The 23753-nt window shown below is 43.6% G+C and overlaps 1 protein-coding gene across 1 annotated transcript; it reads right to left on the minus strand.

Moving 5' to 3' along the window:
- Positions 1-18423: 18423 nt before the first annotated feature.
- LOC136452430 (putative cytochrome c oxidase subunit 5b-like) lies at positions 18424-22595 on the minus strand. The gene is made up of 6 exons (XM_066453044.1): positions 22273-22595; positions 22105-22184; positions 21950-22000; positions 19160-19226; positions 18961-19040; positions 18424-18843 (listed from the first exon to the last, which is right to left on the minus strand). The coding sequence occupies exons 1-6, from the start codon at positions 22427-22429 to the stop codon at positions 18778-18780; spliced, it is 501 nt and encodes a 166-aa protein (XP_066309141.1). The 5' UTR covers positions 22430-22595; the 3' UTR covers positions 18424-18777.
- Between the last annotated feature and the right edge of the window lie 1158 nt (positions 22596-23753).

Raw genomic sequence — 23753 nt, forward strand, 5'->3', positions numbered from 1 at the left:
AAGATCCTAATCATCTCCCCTTCGAATCTTTTTAGATCTATCGACTCAGCTGGAAAGCCTCCAATCAGCTGCGGAGTACGCGGCAGGATTCATCAATGCCAGAGTCGCCGTTCCAGTGGTTCACTTGCATGACATCTCGAACCGCATCAGGGAGGTCACTCTGCATGGCGTTCGTCATGGTGCTGTCATGGCATTGGCTGCTGCACAAGCCCGTTCTAGCCACAAGCTTCGGCTTCTTCCCCACGGTTTTCCAGCCATGGCACACCCTGGGGATCATGAGCTCCTGGTCGAGGATTTCTTCGATGCCACCAACTCTGTAGCCCTTACTTCTCAGGCCAATGATATAGTAAACAAAGTGTTTTTCCGACCCAGTAGCTTGTAATAGATGATATTAGCAAACAATTTCTTTGTCTTAAGTGATTTTTCTTTTGCTTCGCACTTCATATTCCATGCATCAATCTATCCGTGTTTGCTTTGCTCTTATAGGCGATACATATTATACCGGCTTCTACCCCTTTGGGTTTATTTTTGTACTAGAGGTAATACCCTTTTGGTATCGGCTATTAGAGTCGACGACCGAACAAATCGGTTGTCAAGTATTAATCCAAACGCTAGGATAATATTTCTTTAGATATTTCCCATTGATTGCTCTACCAAATTCTTCCTTTCCTCTTAGTGTTTCCAAAATATAAGCATTGCTAGGAACACAACGTTTAATCCGATAACGTCCTTCCCAATTAGGTGACTATTTGCCGAACTTGTTGTCTTTTGACCCGATCGACAATTTCACTTTCCAGACCAAGTTTCCTTCAGAAAATTGCTTGCTCTTGACCTTTTTATTGTAATATTTTGCAATCCCTCAGTTTATTGGCTTCAATATTCTCAAGAGCACGCAGCCGATGGCAACTCAAGTCCTCTAAGTCTTCTATCATAAGATTCTTGTAGACTTCGGCTGACAAATCATTTTGCAACATAACACGCCTCGATCCAGTTTGAACTCCCTAAGGAAGGACTACATTATGGCCATACACAAGTTCATAAGGTGATGTTTTAATCGATCCATGACAGGCCATCCTATATGCCCATAATGTGCTCATTAAGCGTTGAATGCCACTTTCTTGGCTGCTCCTCAATCTTTTTCTTGCATCAGCTTAATCATAATCTGATTGGACGCCTCTACTTGGCCATTAGCTTGAGCATAGTAAGGAGAAGAATTTAGTAGCTTAATTCCCATACTGGTAGCAAAATCTCTGAACTCTTCTGAATGTGAACATTGTTCCTTGATCGGTAGTGATAGTTTGAGGAATCCCAAAACAATACACAATATGCTCCTTGACAAAATCAACCATGTTCTTTGAGGTTACCATCTTCAAAGGAATTGCCTCAACCCACTTAGTGAAGTAATCCGTCGCTACCAATATGAACTTATGTCCTTTACTTAAGGGCAGAAAAATCTGGCCAATTAAATCAATTCCCCGGCTTCAAAATAGGCCATGATTTGATTATTGGGTTCATAGCCGATGCAGGACGATTTCTAGACATTACCAAAATGTTGACAGTCCTGACACCCCTTATAATACTCAAAAGAGTCCTCCAATATTGTTGGCCAAAAATATCCAGTTCTGCGAATAATCCATTTCATCTTATAAGTCGATTGATGAGCTCCACATATCCCTTCATGCACTTCGCCCATCAACACATTAGCTTCCTCTTGATTTAAGCATTTGAGCAACACCCCATCGACTATTTTGTAATATAGCTGATCATCCAGTAAAACATACTTAGTCGATTTATACCTTAGCTTTCTAGCAACTTTCTGTGACGGATTCCTAAGGTAATTGGCTATTTCAACTCTCCAATCATCATTCGAGGTTTCACTACTCAAGACTTCTTGAAACACTCGATAACCTGACGCATTTTGAGCTAAACGATTAGCATCTTGATTCTGTGCTCTCGGAATATGTTGAGAAGAGACATGAGAAAATTCCTTGAAGCAACCTTTGGCACTCATCATAGTATCCCCTTCAGAGTATCTTCTTTGCACTCATATAGGCCGATCAACTGATTAATAATTAACTGTGAATCTCCAAATATTTTAATTGCTTCGGCCTTTACTTCATGAAGAAGTTGAAGTCCCTTAAGAATAGCCTCATATTCCGCTTGGTTGTTGGTAATCATTAGTTCAGTTGGAAGAGCAAACTCAAAACTTGCCCCCCGAGGTGAAATAATAACAATACCAATGCCACCACCTTGCATGCATGATGACCCATCAAAGAACAACGTCCATGGTACCGGCTCCACATAGCCAACAATTGGCTTATGATGCTGGGTGACAAAATTAGCTATTACTTGTCCTTTGACTACTTTAGCCGATTCGTACCTCAGGTCAGATTCTGACAACGCAAGAATCCACTTTCCCACTCTCTCATTCAGTATTGGCATTGATAACATGTGCTTGATCACATCAGCCTTGGAAACAACCGTACACTCGGCCGATAATAAGTAGTGTCGCAACTTAGTGCAAGAGAAATATAAGCACAAGCATAACTTTTTAGTGGGAGAATATCTTGTTCCTGGATCCAGAAGTTTTCTACTCAGATAGAAAACAACTCGCTCTTTTCCTTCAAACTCTTGCATCAAGGTCAATCCAATTGTTTTGTCATCAACCGATATGTACAACTTAAAAGGCTTACCTTGCTGAGGAGGGACCAGCACAGGTGGACATTTCATATATTCTTTTATCTCCTCAAACATCTTTTGTTGTATGTCACCCCACTTAAATTCTTGATCATTTTTTCAACTTCAACAAGGGAGAAAATGGCAGAACTCTTCTCGACAAATTTGAAATAAACATTCTGATAAAATTAATCTTACCTAAGCAAAGATTGTAACTCTATTTTAGTAGTCGGGGACACTGCCTCATCAATTGCTTTTATACTTTTTTGACCAACTTCGATTCCTCTCTCAGTGGACCATGAAACCCAAGAATTGTCTAGCTGATACTCTGAAGGCACACTTATTAGGATTCATCTTTAGACCATGTTTTCTTATGCATTTTAGAGTCTCCCGCAAATCAGCTAGATGCTCCTTGTACCCCTTGGATTTTACCATCACATCATCAATGTAGATTTCAACAATCCTATCTGATCAACTTATGAAAAATATAATTCATTGCCCTCTGATAAGTTGCACCAGCATTCTTCAGACCAAAGGTCATCACAACCCACTCAAATAAACCGATTGCGCCAGGGCACCTGAAAGCGGTCTTTGCTATGTCTTCCTTAGCCTATGAAAATTTGGTTATATCCTGCATTGCCATCCATGAAGCTAATAACCTTATGCCCGGCTGCTGCATCTACCAACATATCAGCTACTGGCATCAGATAACCATCCATGGGTGTGGCCTTGTTCAGATCTCTTAAATCGATGCAAACTCTTAACTTTCCATTCTTCTTATACACAGGGACAACATTCGATATCCACTCTGCATATCGGCATGGTCGAATAAACTTTGCTTTCAGTAACCTTTCAGTCTCTTTTTTGATATCATCAAGCACGTTTGGGTTAAATCTCCTCAGAGCCTATTTAAATGGCCAATATCCAGGTTTAATTGGCAATCGATGTTCAACAATCGATCAGTCTAGACCAGGCATCTCATAGTATTCCCAAGCAAAACAGTCTTTAAATTCCTTTAATAAATTGACTAATTCTTGCTTATACTCAGGGTCCAACTTGGCACTTACATACATCGGCCTAGGCCTATCTCTAGAACCAATATCTACCTCTTCTAATTCATCAGCCGACGTGAAGCCATGTCCTAGCTTGCCATCTGTACCATCTATTGAATTATCCATTAAAACAAAATTTCAAAGTCGACTGCTTGGATCGGCTGTTGGCTTTCATTATTGATTCTAATGAAGCCTCCATCCCATAACTTGCTAGAAAAGCATTCGAAGTCTTCTAGCTCCCAATACACGAGATCGGCTATCGCGATACTCATGGACTCATCAGCACGAACAAGCTCGACATCATCTCCATGCCATTGAATCAAACACTGATGCATGGTTGATGGTACACAATAGTTTGCATAAATCCAGTCACGACCAAGGAGTAAGTTGTATGACCCTTTTCCATCAATGACGAAGAATATGGTGAGCAGAGTTTTACTCCCAATTGTTAGTTCAACGTTCATTGCCCCCCGGGTCTTAGATGCATTACCCTCAAAGTTCTTAAGCATCATGTCGGTCTCAATCAGATCTCTTGGTCTCTTGCCAAGTTTACAAAAAGTTGTGTAAAGCATAAGATTGATAGAAGCACCTTCATCCACCAACATCTTATTCATCGGTTTCCCATCAACAAAATCTTTTACATATAAAGCCTTTAAGTGCCGATGCTTGACTGGTTTATCAAATATAGCCTGTTGTATAATTGTCAACTTGGCAACTATATCCTCATACTCTGATTCATCAAAATCTGAGTAAACTTCTTGATCTGCTGGAGCTCTAAACTCTGATGGTAACAGAAAAGCTATTTGAATATTAGTCGATGGTTGCCTCTTATCAGCTGTTTGCTTAGCACGCCACACTTGAGGCCTACCAGATGCTTGAGCCTGTTCTAGTTCTCTATTCCTTAGGCATTGCACTCTTCTTTTCTAGCTTCTTGTCAAACCTCCTGGACACCATTGGTCTTCCTGCCAAACACATTCTTCCTCATCACTTTCTTTTTCATAATCAGCCCAACTTTGATCAACGACTCGCTTTCCAAACCGATCATGAACACTTTTATTTTTTAATTGTCAATCCATGTTATTATGATGATACACATCTTGAGCATGGATAGACCGGTGGTTGGCTTGAGATTGTCTGAACTCCCAATATTGCTCGCTGCACTCTGGATAGTTATTTCTGGTAGGCAACTTCAAACCTTCGTTCCAGCAATGTTTGAAGAAGGGACAATTCTAATGCGATTCAGCTTGTTTCCTTTCATACCTCTCTTTTTCCTATTGACACTGGTATTCTTGCTCCTCTAACCAATGTTGATAATCCTTTTCCTTCTGCCACTGCCATTTATTCAACAAAATTCAAGATGTAACACGTGGCTTTGTCGCCCCATCTTTTGACGTTTCTCCCTGCTCGTATTGGCTCTTTTGCTTGTTGTGACGTCTTTTAATTTCTCTATATTCATCAGCTGATATTTGTATATCGGGATCGACTGTTCTAGTTTCTATTGATCTAGTTGATGTCAGGACCTTAGTCTTTCCTTTGAGCAGCCTAGCATCGACCATGTTTTGATTTGGTTGATGTTAGGACCTTAGTTTTTCCTTTGATCAATCTAGCATCAACCATGTTTTGATCTCCTGGGAAAATATTATCATCAACTTTCATTTTCCGAGGCTATCGAATTTGAGCCTTCCTTGCTGAATAGCTCTCTGTATATGCTGCCGAAAAACCCTGCACTCATTAGTAGAATGAGATATAGCGTTATGAAACTTGCAGAACTTCTTATTCTTCAACTGATCGGGAGGCAGCATAACATGATTATCGAGCAACTTGATCTACCCCTTCTCAAGCAAGAAATCAAAGAGCTTGTCCGATTTCGTGATGTCAAAGTCATAGCTCTCCTCGACTCCTCTTCTCTAAGGATTTGGCACCATTACCGTCTTCTTACCCTAATTCCATTCAGCCATGGCAACCTCTTCTTCTTCATCGTCTTCATAGCTGTCATCGACTGAATATGGATTATAGGCTTCGGCCACTGTGGTACTCTTCTAAAATTGGGTATCTCTACACATATTCTGGAATTGGCTATTGAGCACTGCCACTCGTTGAACTAATTGACCCAAGTTATCAAACTCTTGTCCTAACAGCTTCTCTCTCCATGTTGGCAACATTCTTTGAATAGCCAAAGCAGCTAGCTGATCATCAGCTAAGTTTAATGAGAAGCACAAATTTCTAGTCTCTCGGAACCTCTGAAGAAACTCGGTGTCCAATTCATTAGTTCTTTGCCTTATAGTTGTCAAATCGGTAATCTTCTTTTCCCCTGTCCCAGTATAAAAGTATGTGTGAAACTTCTTCTCTAGGTTAGCCCAATTGGCAATGGAGTTAACTAGCAGTGATGAAAACCAAGTGAAGGCTGGCCCTGATAGGGATAAGGAGAAGAAACGAACTTGATGGGCTTCTTCAATGAATGCTTTGCCTAACTGTGTAAGATACCGACTGACATGTTCTATTGTGCTTGTGCTGTCTTGGCCGATGAACTTAGCAAACTCTGGGAACCTGTAATTTATAGGAAGAGCGACCAAATCATACCATTCTAGATATGGGCGTTTGCACGAGAAGGTCTGCCCTTTTGGCTTCAAACTGAACTGATTCTTCATCATCTCAGTCACTCTTAGCAACAACTCATCAGCATTTGAATTTGAATTTCTCTGCACCTGCTGACTCATCTGTGGATTGAAATCCTGTGTACCATGATACCCTGAATTCAGAATCATGTGAAGAGTGTTGTAATATGTGCCATAATGATATCCCTGTGGAATCTCTATCTGCTAGGTCCTTTGCTAGTTTGCTGCTTGAAGTCTGGTTATAGACGTTAGGATCTATATATCTACGGATCCTTTGAATTGATGGTGCTATTTTTTGAGCCGATGCCAGTATGTGGCCTGATGTGCCAAAATTAATCATCTGGTTCTGACCTTGTCCCGTCGGCTGTTGCACATGTTGCACTGACGATCCAGGATCATACTATATCTAATTCGTAGTAGCACCTTGAACTTGGTCAGATGAACTTTGAACTACCTGGACATCATTATTACTGGCTGGTGCTACTTCTTGATGGCTAGTACCGACTTGATTAGTCCCCTGAATCGATGGATGCGGAATATTGTAATAAGTCGGCCCAACCTGATCAACTGGAAACCCATGAAACACCTATTTCATGGTGTTGTGGAATGTGTTTAAGAAAACTTCATTATGGTTCGATATGTCATCATGAACAGATTTGTTTACACCTTCTACGAAGAAACGTCTATCTTCAGCTTCATCTGTATGTGTCTGTCCGTGCAACAGAACTCTTGGTAGTGGATATTTCTGAACAATTGTATTGTCACGTGTCTTGATGTAGGACAACAAACACATGTTCTAAAATTCTTCTATAGCTTTGCTGATGATATCTTTATCTCCATCAGGTAGGTCTTTATAAGGTATCATAAGGATGTCGTTGTTGTTGTAAGCCGCCATGACGATTGTGGCGTCCCACCAGGCGTGCCAGAACGTGTGTCGGCACGAAAACATGTCAATCGTGTCGGGCACACGAACAAGCCGAAAGGGTCTGCTCGATGGAGCTAGAGATCTGCCTGGCTTCAACACAGGGATAATTGATCCTGCGTATTCCTCCTGAGACGTGCTAGTCAATTTGACCCTGCAATTGACAAGGAGAGAAAGATTATTAGTAATTTAAGGTGGAACGTACTGGTCTGTGCCCAGATAGTTCCAAGTGTGCCGCTTCGGGAGCAGCCATACGGGAAGAATGATTAAATAGCCGATCCGCATAGAAATCGACTGTTACGGATTGTAAAGCTCGTGGGTAGCAATTGATTTTATGTTGATAGGTACAGTGCACGTATATGTAAATGAGATCATCAGCTAGGTGGATATTATTAGTATGAATCATTGAGCCGATGAATCTTACCAGGAAAAGATATAGCACGCGAGCGAATTGACTATCTGATACAAACGGATCTACAAACACTCTAAATTTAATCTGTTACCACCAACAATGAGGTTCGACCGGATCGATGACAGCTATGATGATAGTAACAAACTAAAACCGAAGAATCTACAAAACATCCGTACTTCGATAGGCTTTCTGAAGGACATGCTATACGTGAAGGCTCGGATGAGCCGATTCAAGTGAAGAGAACTACAACGTACGAACAATCGACTATTTCACATGGACAAACCTATGGACTTCTCAGACCTAACTCGCTATCTCTAACAGTAGAGTTCGACTGGATCGATGCAGTTATAAAAAAACATCGAATCAAACCCTTAAAGTACATAGATCTATTCGCGCTTAACAAAATCATGTAAATATGCTATAAGCGTTAACGCACAAGCGATCGGCTATTTAGCCGATGCAGGCATAGCAAACAGCTAAGGTCACGCCTAACCAGGAACAAACCTACTAACTAGCATCATCCAATCTACAGTGCCATCAGTGGGGATCGACCGGATCGTTACAGCCACAATGATGAACTATAAACTAGATTCAACTAGCCAGCAAACCTCTTTAAGATTATTCATGCCTTAACCATGTACTATGCGCGACCAAGATCGAAATAGAACAGCCGATAAAACATAACCCGTCGTTCATTGTAAGAAGTATCGTGTTGTGACAAAGCAAACGACGGACCCAAAGGATATAAGGCCGATCTAAATCGATCTCGACCAGGCAGATTGATGTTGTTGCAAACTAATGACGATAAGGACATCAGCAAGATCGGTAACTTAATGAATCTACCAAAGATTACCACTTTTAGGTAGAGCCGATAACTTGATCTTAACCTAGTTCGAGCAGTGAAGGTCGACCGGATTGATGCAGCCGTACTTGAACTAGACAAGAGTCGATAACTAGCTTATACTAGAGTCGCAGTGGAGGTTGACCGGATCGATGCAGCCGTACGAACAGAAGTATAAGTCATGACGGTACTTACAGGTAAGCCGGAGGTCAGCCGGACCGATGCAGCTCTGCTCGCTGAAGAACTCGCCGAGATCTACTCTACTCCTACTCCTAAGGGGTGGCCGGAGCCGAAAAAGTAAATGACTTGTATCTGATTGATCATGTCATTTACAATAGCCGGGGTCCAATATTTATACCCATAACCTACGCATGAATCCTACTTAAGCACGACTCATTACAATCTTTGGCATAAGAGAAAACATTCATAATTTTAAGATAACTTGGACCCTAATTTTTTATTTTTGTAGAGTCCAACATGTTTTTCCTGATGCCAACCGCAGCTTTTATCGTTATCTGCTGGTGCTCTCTGAAGAGAGCCGATTCCAGTACTGTATTTGAATCAACTAATACCGACCTTTATGCAATCGATTTCTTGATGATACGATCTTGAGAGCTTTCGAGTTCCTGCAATTCTTCCTCCCAAATTTTGATGTAAACAATACTTAAGGACAACGAACTGAACTTCTCAGCCAGAAGAATGTATAGGGAACTAGCTAATGAACTGACAGCAACACTTAACTGAAGAATTGCGCATTGACGGTAACCGCTCTCTTTGGTTCGTACTCCTACTTATCTCCACTATATACTACTAAAATCTCGTTCCCGCTCTCTTTGGTTCGTACTCCTACTGACATTATATCTCCACTATATACTACTAAAATCTCGTCACGTTTGGTTGGGCAAAAAAAAAAAAAAAAAGATATTCCGATCAGGAACATGCATGCATAACAAACTGCTGTTCTGAGGTTCCTGCTGCCTCGCCTGAAAGTAAAGCAAAGCGACGCGCCTTTTGCAGAAACGCTCTAGGGCGGGGCAGAGGTAGGCTCAGATCCCTTCTTGACGATCCAAGTTTAAAACCGATTAAACAAGGGCCTAAGTCAAATCTAAACTACTAGGGGAGGGGAGCGCCAAGCGCATATATATGGGCAGTGGAATATAATGCAAAGGAATTGCACTCGGTTTTTTCATCTCGCAAATGTGACAGCGGGTCCACTACTTGGTAGTGTGGTGTGGGTGTCGCAGGAGGAATCGTATGCAAAAATGCAGCCCACCTCTGCAAGTTTTTTTATGAGCTGGGGTTACCAGAGTGGGGGCAGCTTGAGACAGCAGGTTTCTAGCTGAGGTTTTTCAGAGAGACAGGATATTAACTACCCAACCGTTGCTCCTTTGATTAGAGGTTATAGGCTATGATTGTGTTTTCTGCCCTAGGGCTTGGGGTTGGAGGCTGCATATTCATATCTTTTCCTTATATAGCATAGGTTTCTCTTAATTGCATATGTAGTGCTCCTAGGAAATACGAAGCATCCATAAAAGTTTTGGTAAAGAAAAATATTTCTTCTGAAAAGGTCGCACGAGTGAGATATGAACAATTGTCATTACTGAAAAGCTCATCACAATTTGTCGGCCTATGTACGTGGATAGAATTTGCAGCGACTTTCTTAAAATTGATCCCTTCATCCTCTCATGTTTAATTAATGTGTATAGTAAATACACTAGTTAATTCAGAACCCCAGCTGTTCATAAGAAAATCTACAGCGACTTATGAATACACTAGTTAATTCAAAACCCCAGCTGTTCAGAACACAGTTCCATTCCATACAAAAACTTCCTTTCTCACAGAGACAGAGGTCAGAGCATACTGCTGACTGTAGTATGTTCCAAGCATGCTTCTGATTGCACGCACCGTTAGGTATGTTCATCATCTTCCACCGAATAAAACAGCGAAACGATGAGCTACTGTATGAATTGGGTCGACATCAAGGCCTAATAAAAAAGAGGTCAACGACCAGATTCCAACAAAGAATGATGCAAAAATAAAGAGAGGTATTTGGGGACACCACACCATTGTGAAAGAAAGAATAATGCCATATGAAAAGTCTCCAAATCCTCCTGCCGGTTGCATTTTACACGATCTCACCTGAAATTTCTCGATCGAAAACCCATTCCGTACTTTCTTCTTTCTCTTGTTAATTCTGTGGGCATTTCTTTTATGTGTTTGATTTTTGTCCTTTTTATTCCGTGTTTACACTTTGAGGCATTAGAAAGTGTTTTAGGAAGAAAAAGAGTAAATTAAAGTGGGTTTAGTGCCGAACATGTAATCTGATCAACCTTGAATAATCCAGAGCAAAAGTTTGTTCCGTTTATCTGGCTTCTTCTGAGCTGTGTGATAAATGTTCTTGCATGTGGTGGGAAAAAGAACACATCATCAAAAGCTTGAAAATTATTATTATATCATAAAATGCAGCTTTTCACATGAGCACACATATATTATTAATTATAAAGTTTGAAATATCGGATTTGATTCCATCCTTGGGTGGAACCATGCATTCTTTTTTTTAGCAAGGGAAGCATGCATTCTGTATGTATTTTTGTCAGTGTTCTGCGAGTTTTTTTAGTTATCAGCATTCAGCCACACAGAATACATGGTTACAGGTTTCACTTCTCCTTGCAGTAACTCCATCTGGAATTCTGGATTAAAGATGGAATGCCTGTATGCCCGTGGGCATGGAACCCGATGGGCAAGAATACGGGCACCACTTCTTACCCGCGGGCACGGGCGCGGACACCATCCTAAACCCAGAGGATAGTTCTTCGTAGGCAAAGAAATTTGCTATCCTCGTCCACGTATCCACCAGACCCGCTCCACAGGTCTGACATGTGGGACCTACAAGCAAATATATGTATATATACACGATTTGCTGTGAATCTGTATCTTTATATCTCTTGTAATGCACTATGGTTTATGTATATGCTCAACCTGGCGGGCACACGGGCATGCCCGCGGGCATGAAATGCTCGTGGATGGAGGGCGCGGGCGTGGTTTGTTGCCCGTAGCGGGTGGAGGGCGCGGGCGCGGGCGAGAGATTTAGCTGGTGGGCGCAGGCGTAAGAAGGTAGTATCCGCGGGCATGACGCTCGTTGCCATCTTTAAATCTGGATGCACTGAACTGGCCAAAAGAAAAGGCGAAGAAAAAAATTCAACAGAATAAAATGAGGACGACGTGTATGAAACCATCGTCGTTTCACACTTTTTTTTCACATGAAAGGAACTTTGCATAGCGCACATTTCCATTAACAACAATACCATCCATATCAAAGGGAAAAGGAATTTTATCTCATTTACCACTTAATTAAAAGCCTCTCAACAAGGTAAAAATAGGAAGAAGCATGAGCCTCAGGTTACTTAATTAGTGACAACAAAATCCATTCCTTCTTTGTAAATTTCTTAATAAATAAAGAGTTAAATGCACCAGAGGTCCATTAACTTACGAGGAGGTTTCGATTAGGTACATCAACTTCCAAAGTGGTTTTTTGGGGTCCATAAACTTTGTATACCATATCACTTAGTTCTATATCCCTCCACGCGGGCTTCTCATGCAGACATGGTCTGTTGACATGTCCTTCTAAAGCAGCTCTTGACAATGCATTTTGTCAAACAGCTTGTGGGCGAGCGGCACTGCCTCGGCGCCGAACATCGGATGCACACGGGATCACCGCGCGCCTGCGAGCAGGGCGCTGGCCATGACGGCACCAGGCGAGGCTAGAGCGGAGGCTCCACGCTCGAGACCCTCGCGCTGTGCCAGGTGCGCCATGAGCGGGCGGAGCATGCACTGCATGAGCGCCATGAAGGCAGCCCCCGACGCGAGGATATAGACCGAGAGCGCGGCGCCGACGAACACGCGGAGTTGGAGGAAGGCCACGCGGCGGTGGGATGACAAGCTCTAGTAGCGGCACGAGGGCTGGTGCGGCCGGCATGACAGCAGGCGTAACCCCTATCGTCCGCGGCTGCACGACGAAGACAAGAAGGGGAACGACAACATCAATGGTGGGCGCCGCGGAGGAGGACCTGCTCGCGTGCCCGCGTGGCCGCGGCAGCGGCTCGCCCACGCCCACAGCGGCGGCTGTGGCAGAACCTCCTAAGGAATCGGGCCCACATGCACCTATCGTTGTCTTAACAGACCTCGGATAGCGTACACGAGTTCCCAACAACTCAACAGGTCTGTCGGGTGTCCTCGGGAAACCCGAATCATCCACGATTCTCTTTTCAAACAGGATCCCAATCACAGTCATTGCAGATTACAACAGTTTATTCAAATATATATACCAGAGTAAAAGATAGCGGAAGTCTTAAGATAACATAATTACAAACCAGTTGTTTTCAAACTTACAATACCATAAGTGTTATACAACCATAGTAGCGGGATAATATTACGTTAACTTTATTTATCATACAAACTAGTGCCTTGTCCAAAGGCCATTCATCACTCGTCATCGTCATTGACTTCAGACACAGACATGCAGCAGGGACCAAAACAAGCCTGCGCATGCGACTCACCTGCAACAAGGGTTAACAAACCCTGAGTACAAAGGTACTCAACAAGACTAACCCGACGTAACGGGGTGTAAGACTTTAGAGATGCAGGGATTTGGGGCAAGGTAAGGATGTAGCAAGGTTCAAAAGTTCTTTGCCAAAAGCTTACTATCCTTCATTCTATTTTCAAGTTCACCACTAGTTCTTTAGTTCATTATCTCAACTAAATATATATTACTCATATTCCATTCCTTCTCATCATATTTTAGTAATTCACCAGTACTACATTGCTTCTGTAATGAATCGAGTCTCCATATCCGCGGAGCACCGGCAATTCGAATTGATTCAAGTCCCAGCTGGGGATTCCTTATCACACGACATATGTAGAACTTAATCTTGCATATATCAACCTCGCTATCGGATCTTCCTAGACTAAGCCGTCTTCACGCCACCCGAGAGCACAGCACACCTCAAATCCGGCCACATTCCAGCCACGAGGGTACACGCTACTCCCGCCATCTCTCCACTCCCAGTGCGCGGGCATTCGTCTTAGTATCGGATTAGCCGAAGTAGGCTTACCGGAGTATGTGACCAGTACTACAAAGTGTCTCGTTCAGAAGATCCACAATGAGTGGCCTTTAAGCGACATAGTCGGCAACATTACCCACAATTCAAGATAAGTCACCCGACTAGTCTCTAATTCATTCAACCTTCTTTCTTTCTTCGGCCAGTATGCCATCTTTGATTGTATCAAAACTTTTACTTTGAAAGCCTACCATTAAGCACACTAAGCAATCTACGCATTTATAAATGAAAACATCTTCAAGGATGGTAAACAATTATCAAGGTAGGTAATGCATCAAGTAGGTAACATTTGAATTAAACAACTTAATGCAATAAATAACATAGGTGATAACTTTTCAAAGTAAACAAGGTAATGGCTTAATGCATAAACCGGGGCTTGCCTTCGTTGACGATTTCCGGTTTCGGATTAGTACCACAATTATCAAATCCCGTGACAACCGGGGATTCTTCCAGAACTTGCTCAACTAGAATCGTTTCGTTCTCGGGTTCTACACGAAATGATAACATATGCTTTAACATGATGATAATGTAAACATGATGCTTTCACGGTACATGAAATGTAAAAACACCCGCAAATGATTTTATTTCTCGGTACAGTTGCAAGCCAACAAAACCAACCTGCAACCCTATCATCAAGAACCACACATGTGACTCGACCTAATGGATCTTGGAACCCTACTAGTCACAAAACATGACCAAAACAAGACCCAACACTAATCAAACGCTTAGGGTTTGCTTTTATCTATTTTTGAATTAATTTGGAATTAAGCCCAAAAATAAACTTGTTCCAAATGACCTAAAAATTTTATGTAAGCTTCCTTATGACAAATTAGTATACCAAAACAAATTTCATAATTTTTGGAATTATACAGTGACCTACAAAAATCATGGAAATTGCATTTTTCAATTAATGGACTGAATATTTGAACATTCAAAATTTATCCAAATTTCAAATTTCAAATTTTTAAATCATACTAGAACATGTACAGAAGCTACACAAAAATTTTCAGAATTTTTGGATGTGTAAATAAATTCCTACAAAATTACAAAACTGCTGCACTATTCAAAATCAGAAATTAATAAAAGTCACTATTCTCACTCACGCTCTCACTGACAGCCGGCCCCCACCTGTCATCCCTAACCTCGGGATTTGACCGTGGCTGCGACGGCGCTGACCGGCGCTAGCTCACCGATGGCGAGCTCAACTGTGACGACCATGGTACCAAAACAATCACAAGGACTAGCCGCGTCGACCAGTGGGATTTCGGAGGTAAATTACAACACGGAGCTAGGCTTACGCCGTCCATGGCGGACGCGGTGGCACGGCGATGTTACGCCGGCGAAACAAGGGCGGTTGAGATCAATCAAAAAGCTTAGAAAGGATCAGCAGCTCACAGTGATCACAATGATGTGCTTGGCGCAGTCGGAGATGGCCTGGAGTAGCCTGGCCACGGTGAAGGCAGTCGCGGCGGAGCTCCGACCGGTCACGGGGAAGACGGGTTGCGCCGGGCGATTCTGGCCAACATCAGCGACGAGAGCAAGTCGGGGAGGAGCACAAGACCAAAGCGCTCGCGTTGACGTAGCTAGGAACGACAGATTCGGCTCGACGAGACCTACGGCGAGCGGCGGAGCTACGCGGTGGCGGAGCAGAGCAGAGGGAAGAAATGGGAGCGACGGCGACGACGGTGGCTATTTATAGCCCGGAAGGAGGCGTACGGTGTCGCCAACGCACGGGCGGACTCGCCACGGTGACAACGGCGTGTCACCGCGCGTGAAAGCGGCGAAGAAGGGCGGCGGCAAGCTGACTGCGTGGCGCCGGCGGTGAGCAGTGAGGTGGAGGTGAAATTTTGAAAAATTTACTAAACTGCCATTGCGTCCATTTCTCAAATTACTCTCAAATTTTCTAAAGAAGTTGAAAATCTCCAAAAATGAAAGTTGCTCAACTTTTCAAGTACTACAACTTTGGTTTAAGAAACATTTTCAAATTCTGCCTCCATTTTGAAATTCAAATTTGGGGTACATTTAAAGATTTGAATCAATTCAAAATTACTCCAAATTTTATATGTAAACTTGAAAAACTTTGAATACCAAAGTTGATCCTTATAAAATAATCTCCAACTTTGCTTTTTGCCTCAACCCCAAATTCCTCATGGATTTTTAATTAGTTAAAAGGGTCAAAAAGGACTTTTATAATTTGAATGTGAATTCAAATTTGATTTGTCTTCCTTTTACTTAGATTTTGATTTTTGACCAGTAACATGGCCCATTAGGGTTATTTGAGTCAAAGGACATATGACCTCACATGATCACATAAAATTTAACCCCTGTAGTCATGATCTGTATTTAGGGTTTTTGAAACACATCACATGAAATAACAACATTATGAAATAAACCTTATTTAGTGAATGCATTCAAAACTTTATACTATATGAATGCTTTGCAATGCACATGATGACATGTCAAATTTTAGTATTAGGTCGAAACACCAGAGGTGTTACAGCGGCGACGGCGCCTCCTGGCTCGCCCGCGCGCCCATGGGGCCACGGCGGGCCTGCTCGCGTGCCCGTAGGGCCGCGGCGGGCCTGCTTTCGTGCCCGTGTGGCAGCGTCGGCGGCGGTGCCTACTCGTGCGCCTGCAGTCTATTTGACAAAATGCATTGGCATATGGCTGCTTCATTGAGCCTAGTCATCATGCCACATCAGCATGAGAAGCTAACGTGAAGAAGTATGGACCTAAGTGATACGGCATACAAAGTTTATAGACCTAAAAAGCCACTTTGAAAGTTGATGAAACTGAAATCTCATCACAGGTTAATAGATCTCTGGTGCATTTAACTCATAAATAAATACATATATGTGTGAGGCATCCGAAGCTTATGTAAACCTCATCTCCACGAACTAATGCCCTGAAAGCAACACGGCATGAAACGGGGATGGCATTGTCACCATCACCATCATCCGATTCATCACCGCCGCGGGAATTTCCTCTTGGTGTCCTTGGCGCCCTTCTTTTGGTTCCTCTTTGCCACTATTGTGAAACACTACAACACTAGCTGGAAGCTTATGGAATAGGGGAGAATAATGCAGGCACACCTTTTTTCTTATTTTTGCTTTCCTTTCCTTTTTATCGAAAACTCGGAGAATACCGTATCCTATCTAGCATAAGATGTTGATTTCATATACCCCTTACATCACAGGAAAGCTCAGTGATCAGTGTAGAGAGCTGGAGCTGCTGAAAAAGAAAGGGTGTAGGCAGAACAGAAGGAAGGAAGAACATCTATCAATAGAACAGCTAGACAGCACTGCCCATCAATTCTGTCTGCAAATAAAGGACGACCTGCAAGCAAAACATTTGAGGCTTGAGAAGTCGCCAAACCTAGTAAAGAATCTGATCTCCTTCATACCATACCGAAATTTCTGCGCCCGGACGGACGGATCGGATGTCGTGTCGCGCTGGTGTCACCTTCGTTCGCCGCTGGTGAATGGTGATCTGCCACCAGCGGCGGAGCATGGGCGGAACATTTGCCTCGCCTCCTCCACTTCGTCACCCACCCATTCACCTAGAGCATATTTTCAGTTAACGGGCAGCAACAGCAGCCGGCAAGTACGTCCCCTCAAGAGGTTTGAGGCTGGCAGTGGCAGCATCCAAATCCCGCGTCCTTGTCTTGTCACACGTCCCGGTCCCAGAACAGCACTTTGGCTGGCATCCCCAGTCACCTCACCGTCACCGGCGTACATGAAGCTCTGGCTGGAGGGTGGCCTTTCTGAGATTTTCCGTAGAACAGGGAATATTGCGGTATAATTTGCGCAGTCGAAAACTGTCATTTGCCGGGGAGTATTCGACTTCGACGCGTGTAGTGTAGGCACTAGGCAGCATAGAGTATGTAGTTGAGCAGACAGGCCAATTAGCAACTCAAATCGGCTACTGCAGCAGCTAGGAAAAAGCATTGTTGCAATGTTGCATTGTCGTTGAGATCACACATGATAAAGGAGACCTTTTTTGCTAGGATTGGAAAAGGCCATGGGAAGAATGGAACAAAGATAAGCAGATTGCCCTACCTTTTGTGCCTTTTGTATTTGCGAGCCCTCCCATTCGTCCAAACCGGAATTTTGCTATGCAACTCGTGCTGGCACGACAGGTGGTCGACGCGGAACAAGTGATGCAGACCAGAACCTCTTTTTTTTTTTTCTGAATGAATGCTGTCAACAACAGTCTCTTGTGCTCAATAGTCAATGTCTCAAAGGCCCTGGACCCCTGGTATCTTATTCCAGTATAGCAGGGCCGCGTCCTGTTCGTCCAATCTATGCTGTGTGAAGTCATTTGGCTAGCTCTGAAAAATCCATGTTACGGGCGGGTGTTACGATGTACGACCTCTGCTGCCTTGGCTGAACCTCAGGGCCTAGTTGGTTGAAGAGATCAACCATGTCCAACCCACTGTTGACAAGATGTCCATCCATCTCACGAATCGAAGATCAACCACAATCAAGAATGTAGACGTTTCAGAACAACCTGTGTCATTTCACTTTGTGCAGATGATTTGTAACGCAAAGAGCTGCCACAGGTGACATGTGCATCATACCAAACATTATTGCAGGATAAAAAAAGAAGCTAGAACCAGTGACAGGACCTTCTGTAACCGGACTAGGAGCTATTAACTCTTCACAGCATACATGCCACAAGCTGTACTCATTAGCACTGGGAAAATGGCATCATGGGCATAGTCACAGAGCAGCATAATTATTTAGACAATAGTCATAAAGTGATGGATCATCAAACTCTGGCTTCAAATTTGTCAACGATATAGGAGGCCTTTCGCAAATTTCCCAGCACACTAAATAAAGAAATGGGTCTGTTCCATGACTGAATATTACATGTCCATCACACCAGATGGCCATATGGTAACAAAAGAAAGCAATCTGATGCAGTCATCTTTTATTCGATGATGCTCTTAAAGAAATGCATGGGTCAAATCTCAAATAGCTTTTGTTTGGACAAAATCCCTAGGTGAAAACTGCCACCTGCTTGATGGCCAAATGTCTATTCATAAACAAGGATGCCGTGGAGCAGTCTGGTTCTAGAAAATGAAGTATAATGGATTCATATGCCTCATCAAATTCTTATTTTCAGAACCATAAGGCATCCTTAGTGATGTCCATCATCTTCATCATCATGACCATCTGGATCTCCACCATCACCGATGACCTTAAGCTGCACAAATCAACCAACCAAATAATTATATTAATTAACACTGACATCAGCACAGCAGTGTTCTTGTGTAGCAATAACTTATAGTAAAGCAAACAGCAATTTAGCGATTTAAATTACCACAAAGTGTTGCGAGCAGACTGGACATTCATGAGGCTCATCTTTTTTCAACCAGAACCATACAACATCATGTTCATCCTCTGCAAAAAAAAAGCAGGCGAAAAAAGGCCAAAACCAAGCAATTTGTTACACAAATGCTTCACACCACACCAGCTGTTAACTTTAGAAAAATAAAAGGGCGAGGACAACACTGACTTACCTCCCTCACCACCAGGGCAACCGACTATCCGCTTGTTATAGTAGGACTCGATGACAGCTGGTGCCTCCTGCAGGAACAGCACCAAAAGAAGCAATGAATAATACAGAGTACACAAGAAAAAACGTAGCAGACTCTCCAGGTTTAAACCGAAACTTCTGAAGGTAAGAAAGAAGGTAGAACAGCGAAACTCTGCATGCTTACATCCATGGTTTTTAAGGCAGTAAGCAAGGCATGGAAACCTACCCCACTTACAACACCAAGGCATTCACAAGGCGAGGTGAGGCGACGCCTTACCATTCTAAGAAATAGGAAAGAGTAAAGTCCGATTCACCCCCTGAACTACTCACTGAATTTGAAAGACCCCCTCGAACTTCAATACCGGACAACATACACACCTTAACTTTTCAAACGACGCCTTAAATTTCCGTTCATAAGGCGAGGTGCGTATGTTGTGTGGTATTGAAGTTTGAGGGCATCTTTCAAATTCAGCGACTAGTTTAGGGGGGTGAATCACACTTTACTCAATAGGAAAATAGCAGCAGGGAGGAGGAAAGAAAAATCAGAAAAGGGCAAATGAAAAGAGAAGTGGTTGGCCCAGCCCACGAGTGCCCTCCCGTACATGTCCCTTCTCAGGTCACAGTCTAACGAGGACACCGACACACACTTCCATGCCCACACATGCCACCTGGGCCTGGCTCTCTGCTTCTCTCACGCAGGTGCAGCACCGCCGCATCTCCCTCCCTCACACAGGTGCAGAGCGGACGCATCTCCCTCCCTTGTGCTGCTCTCGCTTGCATGCGCAGCCTGCCCTCCACTCATTCCCTCCATCTTGCTGCTGCTCCCTCAGATCGATCTCTGTCATGGTCCCTTCCGGATCAGCTGCCGCTGCCACCACAGATGTCCCAAGCAGCGCCGGATTTTGGTGGGGATGAGATAGGAGACAGCAGCATGGCCTTTCTGGTTGATTCCCTATCGTTTTTTTCTTCTGTTTTGCCTCCAGTCTCCTTGGACTTCTCACTACTTCTGGCTAGGTGTCGACGCCTTGCTCCCTGCAGGCACCTCATCGCCGAGGCGATGCCTTGGCAATACCGTAAAAACACTGCTAACATCCAACACTCGGTTTACAGAGCAAAGCACATTATACCCATTAACTGTCTCAACGGAAACTAACACCTAAAACTGTGGACCAATATTTGTACAAAAAAAGAAGAATAAGAGGGGAGGTACACAGCAAGACGAGAAGACATGGCAACACTGCAAGGTGATAGCTTAAATGGTAAAATAACAATGTCTCCAGGCCTATGAACATTTTTTCATAGAATGGATATGTCAAAACTCAATAACAAAAACAAACAGATCATCCTAAAAAGAAAAGGGAAATCGAGTTCAAGCCAAGTTACAGAAATAACCTAATACCCTGGTTCATTGATTCTTGTTCTTCATACTACCACAACCAGACTGCTAGTGTTTACCCCAGGTATGAAGCTAACATTGGCATGACAGGTTACAACCTTAGCTCACAAAAATGGAGTTAAATCCAACTTTGATGTCAAGACTCATGAGTTACACAAGGCCATTTGATAAATGTAATATGAGAAACTTGATATCAAGGCAGAGTTACATATCAAAACATATGCAACATGACGCGAAGTTACTTAAAAAGTGAGGGGTTTTGAAACTTGTGTTGATGGTTAAATTTTTCCCATTGCACCATTGAACTATCAAGCTTTTAGTCCATATAGCATTGTTAAACAGAATGCATTCCAAATAGCATACTCTTACGACTATACGGTACTTATCAAGCCAAGAATTAGTTGTATCAGACTATCAGTGTGACCAACGGCTCTCTAGAACCAAGTAGAATAACAAGAACACTGCCAAGATAGATATCTGCCATTCAAAAACCATTTTTGTTAACCATAAATGGAAAATTGGTTTTATGTGTTGGCGTGCATCTCACAATTTTATTAATGTGTCATCATCCCCTTTCACACCAGCATCTCAGCATGAGTAGGCAAAGAGCATAGCACAATGGCTATTCCAAAAGTACGTTGAAATGGAAAAGGAACATAAGTATGAATATAGATCAATGATTTCAGTTGGTACAATTATAAACAGATATTGTGTGTACTTTCGAAATTGAACTGTATTGTTAGCCCGATAGATATTAGGCAGGTTGCAACAATAATAATATGGTGTCTAATGCATGCCAGTTTAAAACAGCGACAGTATGTCTAGCATGTGGAAAGCAACTTGCTGAGAAGCAGCCAAGCAGGCTCAAAGCCTCACAGCTCTAGTCATAAAATTAGCTAGGGAAATGTGAATGGTTTGAATAATTGCGCGAAACAGTAGTAACAACATTCAGCAGAAAACATGGCATGGTAGAGACAATATGCAAAAGATTTAAAAAACATCAGCCAGACACATGATGCCAAATTTTCAGAACAATGTATGATATGATAAACAGGATTGATGTTCATTATTCGAGCATAGTAGTAAGACAACAAAGCATGGATACTGATAGACGAGGCACCAAGACGTCCAGACATAGTGCATTTTCCCTAATAACAATGCATAGTTTGTAGCACAATGCAAATCTGACCACTCGCGAGTAGTTTACCCAATACCCAGATATTATCAATTATTATCAGAACTATAAATATCAGACATTTCATTACAATACCAACAAATGAAGAACCCTAATTATCATAATAGACATAGAAAGCCTCGGTGTATAATCCGATCCAGGAACATCAGAAACAACGGTCAAATCTACGAGGGCCAACTAACCTTGGTACCGAAGGGGCCGACCGGGGGATCCATGTCAAACCGCTTCTTCCCCTGCAAAACCCAGTCCAGATCGAGGAATCAGAAGCCATTTCCCAGACCCAAATCGGACGTGCATTCCAGCTCCCCCCTCTCGAACAAGGAGCAGACCATCTCACCTGGACCTCGGCCTCCAGCTCCTCCCGCTCGAGCCCCGTGGCGATGGGCATGACGTCCTCCACCCTCGCCGGCTTGTCCTCTGCAGCACACACCCACGCGGCCACCGCCACTTCGATCAGCGCAGGACGCCGCCAGGGAATCGAGATCCAGGGGTACGAGATCCTTACCTGAGAGGAGCGGGCTGGTGCGGCGGAAGGCGGCGGCCGCCGAGGAGAGCGGCGCGGCGCAGGCTGCAGAGGAGGCGGGCGCCGCGGGGGCCCCGGCAGCAACGGCGGCGGTAGCCCTGCGCAAGGCGGGGGCTAGGGTGTGGAGGCGGCGCCACATGGTGGTGGATGGGCGGGTGGGGATCTCTCTCGGCGGCGGCGGCGGCGGAAATGGAGATGGATGGGCTCGGTTCGATTTGACCCGGGGACGGAGACGGCGGAGAGGAAATAATAAGGGCAGCCGGGCAGGGGAAGACGGGAAGTGGCTGTTCAGGCGGCGGGCCGGGGAGTGGGTGACTGGGTGGGTGGTTGTGATGCGCACCGGGGTTCGTGCAAAGGGTTCGATGGACGGAGGAGATCGGGTCTGGGCGAGTGCGCGTGAGCCGGCCCGGCCGTGCGGAGGCCGCCAGGCCGGAAGGGGGAGTGTGGCGCGGAGACGCGCGCGTGCATTGTGCGGGGTCTGCAGAGTGTCAGTGGTACGTCTTATTCTGCAATACGAGGAGACCGCGACTTAAAGTCAGAACCTTTCAATCACAGACGATAAGAATCTACCACTTGCACCAAGTGAAAAGATGTGCGCACGTGAGGTGGCACGTGTGGGAGAAATTTACTGTGTCATCGTTGTAATTTTGTATAATCAGATCGAAATAAAAAGCCCATGCTTCAAGTCATAAAAGAGAAATACCATCATCTACCTTATCAAAATCTAAGCTTAAACAACTTGTGTTTGGGAAAGAAATCCCATATGTGAACGGTACCAGGTCTCATATTTGTTAGATTTCATGCACCAGCCAAATAAAACCCAAAAGCTTAAGTGATTGGGAAGAGCAATTCACTAATACTTCACAACACTCAGCACGCGCGTGCAGCCAGAACAAGCCGCAAACGTGGAAATAAAGAAGGGAGCGGATGACTTAAAATATGCCTCTATCAGGACTCAAACTCGAGACTTTTGACTCTGATACCATGTTAGATTTCATGCACCAAGTAAATGAACCCAAAAGTTTAAGCGAGTGAAAAGCCTTCACAACAATATTATTGTCATAAGCCTTTGTATGGGATTTTGGTCGGTTATATCGCACTCTAGCCAGTAAGGGCATTTGATAAAAAAACAGTAAGGGCATGATTAGACTCTAATCAAAGCCAGGCTAGACTAATACACAAACCAATCACACCCTAATCGCTTCACCAAATCACCACTCATCAACGCGTAGGGCAGATTGTTTAAGAGCAACGGTGCAGCGGTGTTCTAGCCCGGATATTAGGAGCCATGTTCTCACAAGGGGGCGGGAACATGGAACAAAAATAGGAACTTGAGGTATTATTTTATAAAGTCAAAACGTAAATATTTCCGAATTAGAAACTGGACGTTCTTGGAACAACATTCTCGGAACGAGGAACGTGGCTATGTTCCACGTTTCGAAAACCTTAAATTTTTTTTTGAA

Source organism: Miscanthus floridulus, chromosome 5, assembly GCF_019320115.1.
Source record: "Miscanthus floridulus cultivar M001 chromosome 5, ASM1932011v1, whole genome shotgun sequence".
Classification (NCBI taxonomy): Eukaryota; Viridiplantae; Streptophyta; class Magnoliopsida; order Poales; family Poaceae; genus Miscanthus; species Miscanthus floridulus.